Raw genomic sequence first — 12951 nt, forward strand, 5'->3', positions numbered from 1 at the left:
GTATACATTCTTAAATTTTTATGTAGTCATTCTATCCACTGTGCATAAAATCTTAGATTTCACTTGATTAGGGACAGACGTTTGGCACAGCAGTTAAGACACTGCTTGGAACACCAGCATCTTTTGTTATCAGGGTGACTTGGTTTAAATTCTGTCTTAGGACCTGATTCCAGCTTCCAGCAGATGCACAACCTGGGAGACAACAGGTGATGGCTCAAAGACCAGAGTCTGCTGCCCACATGAGAGACCTGGATGGAGTTTGGACTTCTGACTTCTGCCCAGGCCAGCCATGACTGTCTAAGGGCATTTGGGGATAAACCAGTAGATGTGATATTGGGAATGAGGCAGGGAATCAGGAATGCATAAAGTTGGAGAACTTTAAAAAAATGTCTGTGTAGCATTCCATCGCACTGCAACTCCACCCCTTTACCTGTCGAGGCAGTACACCCACTTTCCCATGATGCACCTGTGTCTAATATCAGACCAGGAAGAAGATACAATGATCAAATGGGAGTTAAGCTTCACATGGAGGTACCATGTAACTCCCAGAAAGCCTCATGCACACAAAAACCCCACTCATACTTCGTGTTTGTGTATTCAGTCAGGGCAACAACCTTTACTGTGAGAAGGAGGCATCATGTGACATCAGCTTGGTTTCTGGACCATGCTTGAATGCTGTCTGCAATTCTGGCCCACTCATGACAGCTAGCTCCCCAGGTGGGGTTGCCCACATTCATGTGAATGTATATTCACTCTCTTAACTAAATACCACTCTCACTTGTGCACCTTATTTATGTCTTTGAAAATTTCTCCGTCGGGGCAAGAACTGGGGAATATAAATGAAGATACTAATGCCCATGACAGATGGAAGATTTCTGTCTCTGCCTATTCACTTTTCAAATAACTTAAAAAATAAAAGTCAAATTGAACTTGTAAAATTTACAAGTCAGTGGATAAAGAAACAATAAAAATCTCACTAAGAATTCATGGAAGTAAGCAAACTGGCAATTCAGTAGAGGGAGACAGTGGCCAGTTTGATTTCATTTCTTTATGACTGAAGAATGTGTTAAAGGACTCTAAGTAATTAAGGCCCCTAAATTGACTGCTGGTAGATAAATGAAATCTCAGATTAACCAAGACGGCATCTACCATACAGGAATTTGGTTGGTCTGGCCCCTAATGGGTCAAGGTTTCCTGGTGTTTATTGTGGAGGAGACAGACGATGCTGGGATCATAACCATTGAGGTCAGGCTGGGAATATGTGGCAGGGATATCAGTTGATGGAATACCCTGGACAAAGGAAGAAAGCACCAGGGAGGTCGTGAGGGAGGACTACCCATCACGAATGTACCCATGCGTGGCCCTTGGCCCGGAGCCCAGTAATGTCCACCTCAGAGCCTTGGAACGAATGTCTTCCTGAGGAATTAAAACCAGAAAACCAGAAGCAATGAGGTGACATGATTTTCCCTTAAATCTGTGATTTTCCTTCACCTGCAAACCCCTCATCGTCACAGTCACATTTGCTACATCTGCTCTCTGGAAGTCTCACGATGGGGGCGGGACTGTCTTCCCGGAAGTCCCGCCCCCACGAAGGTCAGCCTCGCCTGCTGCGCGGGAAACCGGTTGGGCGTCGTCGTCGTCGTCGAGGTAGCTGGCCGCTTGAGGGTAAAGGTCCACCTTCGTCTCCACCCCAGCCCCTCAAACCTGCCCATTGCTGTGTGAAGGGCATATTGCGCTCTCCCTGACCAAGTCCACCCTCAAAGCAGCAGAGGGAGGCGTTTCTCATCCCTGGCCAAGCTGAGGGAGCAGAGCCTTCCAGAACAGTCCCCACAGCTACAGACGGGAAAAGATAATTGCCGCGTGCCTTTTAGTCAGATGGCGCTTCGTAGTCCCCGGAAAGCAGCTCTCCACCGCGACTCTAATGCGGGGATGGGCGGGAGCCCCTCTGCCCCGGGTGGAAACTGCCTGGTTCCCCTTTGTTCGTCACGCCAAACAGGCGGCAGCTGGCGTGGGCACGACTGCTCGTGGCATCGCGACTGGGCCGCGCTTCTGACTGCGCTCTGGACACCCGCTCCCCGCGCTCTCCCTCTTTCCCCGCAGGGCCCCGAGCTGAGGAACCACCTCTTCAGACTGCTGCTCTCTCAGCATCTGGGGTGAGCCCGGCCGGCCCCTTGCGGTTACCTCACACAGGTCTGATGGGATCTGGTGGAGAGGGCGACTAAACTGAGCCAGCTGAGGCCTGTGTCCCTGAGTGGATAAGACGGCCACCGCGCCGAGCCAGGCAATCAGTCGGTGCTTGGATGCAACGCTGTGCTCTCTGACCAGGCGGTGTCCACCACTGGGCGCTGTGGATCACCTCCCCAAGTGGAGTAAATCCTTAGGTCACCCCCATTGGACTTTAGCTGCCCTACATTATGGGCAAGGCCTCTTAGATCCCCGGGCTCCACCGCAGGATGTGTGCTCTGGGCAAAATGTTGCTGTTCCTTTAAAGGACCTTTTCATCCTGGCCACTGTCCAACTTGCATGGCCACTGTCAATCCCTTAAATGGTGGCGGTTTGTTTGATGCCAGCCTTCCCCAGAAAGATGTCATTTATTTTTCTTGTATTTTGGGGATAATCTTTATGTTAAAAAAAAAAAAGCTTGTGATAATAACACTTTCTAGTACATACAAACATTAAGTTGGTTTTCTTAGAGAAATTTGAAATTCTTTTTCTTTTAAAATTTTAAAGAAATGTATTGTTTGATTGATTCCATCTGTTGATTCACTCCCCTGAATGCGTGAAGCCGAGATCTGGGGACTTGATGCAATTACTTGGGCTGCCACTGCTTCCCCTAGGAGCTGGGTTACTGACTTGAGTATTTTCACGTGGGACCTAAATGCCCTAACTGCAGCTATATGCCTGCCCTTGCCTTTTATCTGCCCAGTACTGTTTGGGGAAGTATACTGAGCAAAATCTCTAAGTAAAATTGGCCCTTTCTGTTATATGAAGAAGTTCATTTCTTTCCTGAAAGAATACAGTAGAAACTTAAATCTCATCAGTTGTAACAAGTTGTACCTATTCACAGCTCTGACTATAGCAGCCATTTGAGGGAGTGAACCAGTGAATGGAAGCTTCTCTCTCTGTCCCTCTTTCTTTCTATAATTCTGACTTTCAAGTAAAACAAACAAAACATTTTAAAGATGTATTTATTTGGAGGCCAAAGTTACAGAGTGGAAGGGAGAGGCAGGATCTTCCCTTTGCTGGTTTCCTCCCCAGATGGCCGTAACAACCTCCAGGGCTAGGCCAGTTTGAAGCCAGGATTCAGGAGCTTCACATAAATAACAGGGGTTCAAGTACCTGGGACATTTTCACAGATGATTAGCAGGCAGCTGGATCAGGAGTGGATTGGCAGCCAGGGCTTGAACCAGCTTCCACGTGGGATGCTGGCATCACAAGCTGTGGCTGTACCTGCTGTGCTCCAGTGTCAGTTCTGTCACCGTTCTTGCAACCTAAAATGTTTGTACCTAAATGTCAGTGTTCTATGCAACTAAAAATTCCGTGTTTAATGGAATAATTAGATTAGAAATGTCAAAACAAGTATACATTCATTAAATAATCTTATATTTGTTGTTTATTTTTTTTCTCTTAGGAAAATTTTCAAGAATGAGAATGAAAAATACACAGAATAATTGCCTATCTGTTTAACGACACACTGTGGGGGCAAATGGGAACTTTTTTAAGTTCTATGAATCCTGATTTGTTGAAGAAATTAATTGAATTCTGATACATTTTTCTGAATAATAAGTTTAGTATTTTAAAGCAGGGCTTGTAAGAGACCATATTAGAGTTGCTAGTTATTTTAAAAGTTCTAACAATATCTAAACAAAAGTTCAAGCTAAATGCTGAATATCATGGCAAAATAATCATGAATTGTTAGAGAAAAAATGGTACCAAACTTAGCTTGGAGAGACAAAGAGAAAGTCAATCAACCACTTGTTTACTATGTCAAGTAAATGTATTTTAAAATGCGAAATGTTTACTTTAAAAAATAACTTTATGAAGTAGAAATAGTCCTATTTTATAGAATATTAAATTGTCACCTAAACAATAATGAATGGCAGATTCAGTCCATTGTATTCTGGCTTCAGGAAAACCATTTTTTCTTGAATCCTTTCCCCAATCTTTTGTATTTATTTCTCTGGCATTCTGGAACATGGAATTTGAGAACCTACCTTTTTCTTTTAGGTGAAATATAGAGAAAAAGAATACAAGCAAATATGGAAAGTGAGGACACAAAGAAAACACAAGGTGAGCGATTCATGGATCATGTATCTACAAGTAGTTTTAGATTGTATTTATAGGTCCAGTTCCATGTTTGTGGCCTGGGAAAGTGCTCACTGTACCCAAGTGGGAGACCCAGGGGAGGTTCCTGGCTTTAGTTCAGCTTCTGTCATGGCAGCCATCTCACCTCCTATCTGTAAATTTGACTTTCCAATAAAAGTAAATAGGGCCCAGCAGCGTGGCCTAGCGGCTAACGTCCTCACCTTGAACACACTGGGATCCCATATGGGCGCTGGTTCTAATCCCAGCAGCTCCAATAAAAGTAAATAAATTTTTTAAAAGATTTATTTATTTTTATTGGAAAGGCAGATATACAGAGAGGAGGAGAGACAGAGAGGAAGATCTTCTGTCCAATGATTCACTCCCCAAGTGACCGCAACAGCTGGTGCTGAGCCAATCCAAAGCCAGGAGCCAGGAACTTCCTCCAGGTCTCTCATGTGGGTGCAGGGTCCCAAGGCTTTGGGCCATCCTTGACTGTCTTCCCAGGCCACAAGCAGGGAGCTGGATGAGAAATGGAGCTGCTGGGATTAGAACCAGTGTCCATATGGGATCCCAGCATGTTCAAGGCAAGGCGAGGACTTTAACCACTGTACTATTGTGACAGGCCCAAGAATAAATAAATCTTAAGGTCATAGTCATTGATCAGGTTACATAAATATTGAGCATCTGCTCTTTGTCTCCTAACTTGTGTTGTCTGCAAATAGACACCCTCCTGTGAATGGACAAGCTGATCATTAGAAAACTATCTGAGTAACTTAGTAGTGATCAATACAAGAACAATGGCAGTATATACCTCTCAGTATATGCCTGGAGGTAGATTTCAGAATTGTTCTGAGAAAGATGGTAATTGAATCCATGGGCATGAAGGAAGTTGATCAGAGGAAATTATTTAAAAAAAAAATATGGGGAATTAGTATCCCTCAATACATATAATCACATAAAAGTTTAGTGGGCCTGGCACGGCAATCTAGTGGCTAAAGTCCTTGCCTTGTCAGCACCAGGATCCCATAAAGATGCCGGTTCTAATCCCAACCACTCCATTTCCTATCCAGCTCCCTGCTAGTGGCCTGGGAAAACAGTGAAGGAAAAGCCCAAAGCCTTGTGACCCTGCACTCACGTGGGAGACCAAGAAGAAGCTCTTGGCTCCTGACTTCGGATTGGCTCAGCTCTGCTCCAGCCATTGTGGCCTCTTGGGGAGTAAATCATTAGATGGAAGATCTTCCTCTCTGTCTCTCCTCCTCTCTGTGTATATGCCTTTCCAATGAAAAATAAATTTAAAAAAAGTTTAGCTGATGAAGAGAGTTTTCCAAAAAAGGACAAAGAATTGGCATTGTGGTGCTGAGCGAGAGCTGTCATCTATTGGTTCACTCCCTAAATGGCTGCAACAGCTAGAATTGGGCCAATATGAAGCCAGAAGCTAGGAGCTTCTTCTAGGTCCCACATGTGTTCAGGGACCCAAGCACTTGGGCCATCTTCCACTGCTTTTCAAAGCATATTAGAAGGGAGCAGGATTGTAAGCCAGTATTATAAACAGTGCCCACATGGGATTCCAGCATCACAGGCTGTGGCCTTATGTGCTAAACCGAAGAATTCTAAGTTTTATATTGTATAAAGAGCATCTTTTTATATACCTTTATAATTTATTAGATTATAAAGTAATGCATGTGCATATTTACAAAGTTGAACATTCTAAAGATATATAATACTAAAGTAAAACTGGTTAATTTTTAAAAGAAAACTTTTACTTAAAATTTTTGATTTTTAGAAATGAAGACCGACGTGAACTTATTATTAGAGTGTATAAAACATCAAATGGACAATCCTGTTTCACAAAAGGAAGCTTTGGTCACTATTCATTCAATTTGTCAACAAAACAGTAAGATACAATAGAGAATTTTTATCTGATTCTGGTTCTTTAGCACTGTGTTATGTAAATGTGCATACTTTTAAAGCTTCTACTCAGTATACATGTTGTGTTGCTTTATTCATGCATTTTGTTATATCCTTTAAAAAAATAATGAAAATAAACAGTTTCTATTTTTTTTTTTGTTTGCACCCCTACAGGTAACGCAGGTGTTTATTTTAGGGAAATTGGTGGTTTGGTGTTTTTAAAAAACCTTGCAAAATCAAGTGAACATAGGGTGGTAAAAGAAGCAGCCTTATATACATTAGGAGCTATTGCAGAAAAAAATGGTAAAATATAAAATTTAATTTCATTTTTCTTCAATAATTCTGTTTTATTTAAACTACTAAGAAATAATTTCAGAATTAAGCAATTTTGTTTTGCTTGTATGGGTTGTTTTACCAAGGTACTTTAATCAAAGGAAGAGGATGACCATGTTGTATCAGGGTTAATAGGCTATATGTGCAGAAATTCATGTTGACAAAAGTATTTTTCTGTGGTGCACTTGAAATGAGGTTATCTAAACCACTGATTTGCCAGCTCAACGTTATATTCTTAAAATTTTAACTAGATATTGCTTTATTACCTATGCAGAACCAAGCTCTGTGCTAGTCTTTGGGCATGTTGAGATAAATTATATACCCCTTGCCTTTGAGACAGGGTAGATAACAAGTTCTAGGCAGGTATAGGTGCTGATTGCATCACTGTATTCAAATTATTTTTGTAAAATTATACTTATTTCAAGAGTATTACAAAAATTAAAGTCATGTGAGTTATGTTTTTAAAAATATTTTTGTTTCTGGAAAAGTAAAAAACATATCTTCATTTTATTTTCTAATGCAGATTTATGAGTTTTCTCAAACTTTCATTTGCTGTGTTTATCTTAAAACTGTCATACTTAATTTTTTAATTTAGGTTTTTTTATTGGAAATTCTGAGATTGCAGTGTGGTTTTTGAGTTGAGATCAAGTACTTTTCATTAAGATAATTGCTTCTTTTGTCTGCTTATTGAATTAAGCACATATGAGTTTGAGATTTTGTTGTATGACTAATAAATGTCAGTTAAGTTAGATCTGATTAAGAACCATTCCAACCTTGAAAACTTAGACATATTTTAAAGCTTGTTTGTGTTAATAATATATTGAAACTAAAATTATATTTTTATATTTCAGTTTATTGTCAACAAACTTTATGTACTTCAGAATTTTTTGAAGATTTAACTTGGTTCTTATCTAATAATGACTCAAACACAAATTTGAAAAGAATGTCTGTCTATGTTATTTTGGTTCTGGTTTCAAACAACAGTAAGTATATTCTCTTATGACATTAAAATATTTAAAGAAATTTCAAGATTATGCTTTTTGGGGTCATTTTAAAAATATTTCATTTATTTGAAAGACAGATGCATCTTTTATATGCTGCTTCACTCCCAACCAAATGACCACAAAGTTGGGGTTGGGCCAGGCTGAAGCCAGGAGCCGGGAACTTCATCAAGGTCTCTAATGTGGGTCCAGAGCCCAAGCTCTTGCGCTTTCCTCTGCTACTTTCTGAGACACATTAGCAGGGAGCTAGGTTGGAAGCAGAACATTTAGGGCTAGAACCAGTTCACTTATGGGCTGACAGCAGGAAGAGACTTAACCTGTTATACTGCAGTGCTTGCCCCAGGGATCATTTTTATGTAATTCCTTCCAAGAGATTTACCAGAAAGTGCAGAGCGCCAGAAACCACTTGGAGGAGGAGCAGTGTTCTCTGCTGAAGATGAAGCCAGCTGTTGGTGTTGCTTTGCTGTAACTGGTGTTTGCCATGGGTGGTGGTTCTTTTCTTTGGGAGAGTAACAGGGAGAGAATGTTGTCTGATTGGCTTACATTAAATTAACAAACTGGAATGGTTATGATTTTCAAAATTCAAGTCTTTATATAAATGCCTGCTTTTAAAAATATTGGTTTATTCCCCAGATAAAACAGTAGTCAGAGTTGGATCAAGCCAAGGTGGGGAGGGGGGTACTCAACCCAGGCCTGCTCCTGGGTAATAGGCACTTAGTCACCTGAGCTGTTCCTGTACATTAGCAAGAAATTGGAAGAGGAGTAGAGCTGGGACTTGAACATAGATACCTGGTGTGGGATGTTAGCTTCTTAACTGCTAGGCCAACTGCCTGTCCCACATGTCTTTTAATTTGACTCCTGAGAAATGCTATCTTTAAAAAAAAAAAAGGCAATTAATAGCATTTATTTAACCATTTGATATTATTATTTTTAAGATTTATTTATTTTTAATTAAAGGGCAGATTTTACAGGGAGAGCTCTTCCATCTACTTCACTCCCCAAATGGCAGTCACCGAGCTGAGCTCATCCAAAGCGGGGGGTCAGGAGCTTCTTCAGGGTCTCCCTCATTGGTGCAGGGTCCCAAGGACTTAGGCCATCTTCCTCTGCTTCCAGACTGTAAGCAGAGATCTGGATTGCAAGTGAAGTAGCTGGGATGCAAACCAGCACCCAAATGGGGAACTGGCTCCACAGGGCAGAGAGTTAGCTTGGTACACTGCTGCACTACTCTATGCCTGCTCTGATATTTGGTCAATTTAAGAGTTATTTTTAGGGCCTGGTACAGTAGCCTAGTGACTAAAGTGCTCACCTTGCAAATGAATGAAAAGTTACAGCTTTGAAGGGAAAGAGAATCAAACGAATCACTTAGTAGATTTACTGAAAACGTGGCCAATTAGTGTTTATTATATTAGACAATGGTTTTTATTTTTTGGAATAATTTTAGACTTTCAGAGATAATGTAGAATCTGTATATCTGCTGTGCAGGCCATGTTTTTTTTGTTTTTATTCTTTTAATATTGCTGTATTTTTTTCAGATTGTTAGAACTTTTACATTCATTTAATGTGCAATTTTTTCTATTTTGGAAAAACTAGAAAGGATCAAATATTTTTTCTTATTTTGTATCCTTTTTTTTGTGTTGTAACACAGACTATGAGACTTAGTAAAGGTTTAAGAAATGTGAATGCTGTCAGACTCTGAGCATAAGTAATGCATTTTCCATAATCTTGATTATGGATTTTTCTATTATAGTAAAATTTTAATTACAGAATATAAAATTTTTTTGCAAAGTTATTTCTAAAATCATTCACATGATATTTTTTTTCTTTTTTTAAGGAACTGGACAAACACTCGTGAGAGAAACAGATTGCATTACTGTTCTGTCACAGTTGTTTAAGTAAGCAAATACAAATTCTTGTTACTTAGTCATTATTTAAAACCTTAACACATTTGTATTAATTTACTTCCTTTTCTTTTTACCCTAATAGGAAAATTCTTTCAAAATATGATTTGGATTTGTCAGATGAAAACGTTTTCCAGAGTTACCAGTTGTGGGCTTCAGTATGTAGTACTCTGTGTGTCTGTGTTAACAATCCTCAAAATGGTAATAATTTCAAACATTTAATTATAAAATTAGAGTAAAAAATATTAAAACTGATATTCAGTGTGTCATACATGATTGCCTTTGTCTTTCAGATGAAAATCAAAGGTTTTGTTGCTCACTTTTTTCACATGCTAATGATTGGCTAATGAACTGCATGAAACCTGAGATAATTCGCCCTATTTGCTCTTTCATTGGACTCACTCTTGCAAATAACAGTTAAGTATTTGCTATTGTCTAGGTCATATTTGAAGAAACATACTTTAAAAAATAACAATTTAATTCATGGTTTCATTAGTGTTACAATGATTTGGATCATAGTTGATGCATTTACATTCTTGAAGCTGAGGAAATCTCAGGCCCAGTACCATGGCTCAATGGCTAAATCCTCACCTTGCAAGTCCAGGATTCCATATGGGTGCCGGTTCAAGTACCAGCTCCCCCAAGATATTAGAGAAACTGGATAGCAGAACTAAAAATCCATGGGGTATATTTTAGATCACTATGGAATTAGAAATGAACAAAAATAAAACATCTAGAAAAAAACTTAAAATTTGGGTAAATAACTTAGTATTATTTTTAAAAGCCAAAATATAAATCATAAAGGAAATTATTTTTAGGTACTTATTTATTTGAAAAGCAGAATAACAATAAGATGTAGGCAAGAGACCTTTTATCAGCAAATCCACCCCCCAAATTACTCAAGTTACTACAGCCAGGATTGGGTCAGACCAGAGCCAGGAGCTTCATCTGGGTCCTCTCACATAGAAGTTTGGGGGCCCAAGCACTTGGGACATCCTCATTTGCCTTCCCAGGTGGATTACCAGGAAGGTGGATGGGAAGCAGAGCATCTCAGACTCAAACTGGTACTCCAACATGGGATGTGAATATCAGAAGTGGCAACTCAACTTGCTGTACTACAACACTCAACCAAAGGAAATTATTTTTAAAGGTTTATGTATTTATGTATTTATTTTTATTGGAGAAGCAGATTTGCAGAGAGAATGAGAAACAGAAAGATCTTCCCTCTGCTGGTTCACTCACAATAGCTGAGTGGATCTGAAGCCTGGAGCCAAGGGCTTTTTCTGGCGTTCTCATGTGAATGTGAGGTCCTAAGGCTCTGGGCCATCCTCCACTACTTTCCCAGGCCACAAGCATGGAACTGGATAGGATGCCTAGCAGCTGGGACATGAACCAGCACCCTTATGGGATCCTGGTGCTTGCAAGGCAAGGATTTAGCCATTGAGTCATTGCACGAGACTCTGTTTGAGAATCTTAACTCTGATAAAGAACTGTATTCAGAATATGTTAAAAACTCTTACTAAAATATCAATAGTAAAACAGACTAATAATTTTAAAAGTGGACAGAAGAAATGAACAGATAAGCCTCCAAAGAAGATATGACTGTTAAAGAAGTACTTGAAAAGTATTTTAAGTACTTGAAAAGTATTTAAAGATTCTGTTACAGAAATCCAAAGTAACACTTCAGAGAAATACATGGCCAGGAGTGTGGCTAAAAGACTGGTAGTGTTAAATATTGGTGAGAGTGTGGAGCAACTAGAACTTCCACACATTGCTGATGTTTATCTATATTCAAGTGTTAAAAGTAAATACTATTTTTTTCACATGCAAAAGAATATATATCTAGAATTCCAAAAACTAGAATCTATTTTTACAATACTGTAACATTAATTTTTTCCTCAAACCAAACTTGAATGAATAATATGTGTCTTTTATACAATGAATAAGTTGTATGAAGTGCAGTGTAATATGTTGATGTGAGATGCTCTCAAAATAAGTTATCTTAAGGATATAAATCTATGCAAAGGAAGAAACTAATTTTCTAATTCTTTTGACTCTGAGATTCTTAATATTTGGAAAAAGTCAATGTTACATTTAATGCAGATTAGTTGATGAAGTTACATACTTGTTTGAGATATTGATTGTTGTACTTTATTCCTAAAGCATATGTACAGAAATGCTTTGTAACTGTGGGTGGATTGGATGTATTGTCCCAAGTTCTTGTGCAGCTGGAATCTGATTCACATAAGACTAACTCCAGTGCTAATCTTGCTGTTGTGGTGACGAAAACACTGGATGCATGCATTGCTGACAATTGTGAGTGAAAATAGTTATAATTGCTACATTTAAATTTTGCTTAAAATCATGGAGAATGAAGAAATAGATTGAACGTAAAATGATCTGGACTTCTAGTTTGTCATAGACAGAAACTAATCTTAAAAATTATCTAGCACAACTCTTTTTTTAAAATAATTATTCATTTATTAAATTTCAAAGTCAGATTTACAGAGAGGTGGAGAGACAACATTTTCCATCTGCTAGTTCACGTTCCAAGTGGCTGCAACAGCCAGAGCTGAGCGAATCCAAAGCCAGGAGCCTGGAGCTTCCTCCAGGTCTCCCACGTGGATGCAGGGTCCCAAGGCTTTGGGCCATCCTCAACTGCTTTCCCAGGACACAAGCAGGGAGCTGGATGAGAAGTGGAGCTGCTGGGATATGAACTGCATCTTGGCACTTGCAAGGCAAAGACTTTAGCCACTAGGCTACCACACTGGACCCTAACACAACTCTTTATACTTCCTTAAACTGAAATGTAGGCCTTTAAGTTTAAAATTCAGGTGATATAATCAAAATTGAGCTCCATCATCACTTTCAAAGTTTTATTTCACTTGAAGAGCAATGTTAAATGCAGAGTTTAGATTTGAAATCAAGGCAGATTTTAGAAATGTAAGAAATGGAAAAATCCAACATATAGGTTTGTAAAAATTACATAAAGAATTAATATATGCATCATTCTGATAAGTATAAGGTGTGAATTACCCATGCACTATAACACTGAATGAGTGGCAGAACCACTTGAACCCATGTTTCTTGCATGTACTGGCACTGAGGAATGACAATCTATAAACTAGGATAAGAAATTCTATTTATAAAAATAATTGGGATAAACGTAGATGGTTTTTGAAAAAAGATTAAAGAAAACTTGCCATTTGTTGAGCTCTAGAGATTACAAAAAGGGTTGAGACAGTGTCTCTTGGGGATTTTTAGCCTTATTATTGGCATCAATATTATATTCTGAGTGTGCTTTGGAGAAGTTTAGCTTCAAATGATGAATTTCCTGAACTTTGTCACACCTCAGCATGGCTTCAGATATGTTTTATTGCATCATTAATGATAGCAGAACCTTGATCACCTAATAATAATTTTCAGTTTTAATAAATAAGAAAAGGATATACAGGGGGAGCATAAGCTTATTCTACTTTAGAAAGATAGTTTTATTTTATGTTTAT

At 39.0% G+C, this 12951-nt stretch overlaps 1 protein-coding gene and 1 non-coding gene across 2 annotated transcripts in view; both read left to right on the forward strand.

Annotated features, from left to right (window-relative positions):
• The window catches only part of LOC121167696 (telomere repeats-binding bouquet formation protein 1-like), a 33101-nt gene that overhangs the window by 3913 nt on the left and 16237 nt on the right, over positions 1–12951 (forward strand). Inside the window, exons 3-10 of the mRNA XM_040997251.1 lie at positions 4228–4290; positions 6089–6199; positions 6388–6516; positions 7398–7529; positions 9379–9439; positions 9531–9646; positions 9739–9861; positions 11609–11761. Coding sequence (XP_040853185.1) covers positions 4260–4290; positions 6089–6199; positions 6388–6516; positions 7398–7529; positions 9379–9439; positions 9531–9646; positions 9739–9861; positions 11609–11761 — 856 coding nt within the window. The 5' untranslated portion in view covers positions 4228–4259. The remainder of the gene's footprint in view (positions 1–4227; positions 4291–6088; positions 6200–6387; positions 6517–7397; positions 7530–9378; positions 9440–9530; positions 9647–9738; positions 9862–11608; positions 11762–12951) is intronic.
• Positions 7876–8086, forward strand: LOC121167754. The gene has a single exon (XR_005885632.1). It is a non-coding gene; the product is annotated as a small nucleolar RNA U3 (small nucleolar RNA).

The sequence above is a fragment of the Ochotona curzoniae genome, unplaced genomic scaffold (assembly GCF_017591425.1).
Source record: "Ochotona curzoniae isolate NIBS_2020 unplaced genomic scaffold, NIBS_Ocur_1.0 patch423, whole genome shotgun sequence".
In the NCBI taxonomy this organism is placed as follows: Eukaryota; Metazoa; Chordata; class Mammalia; order Lagomorpha; family Ochotonidae; genus Ochotona; species Ochotona curzoniae.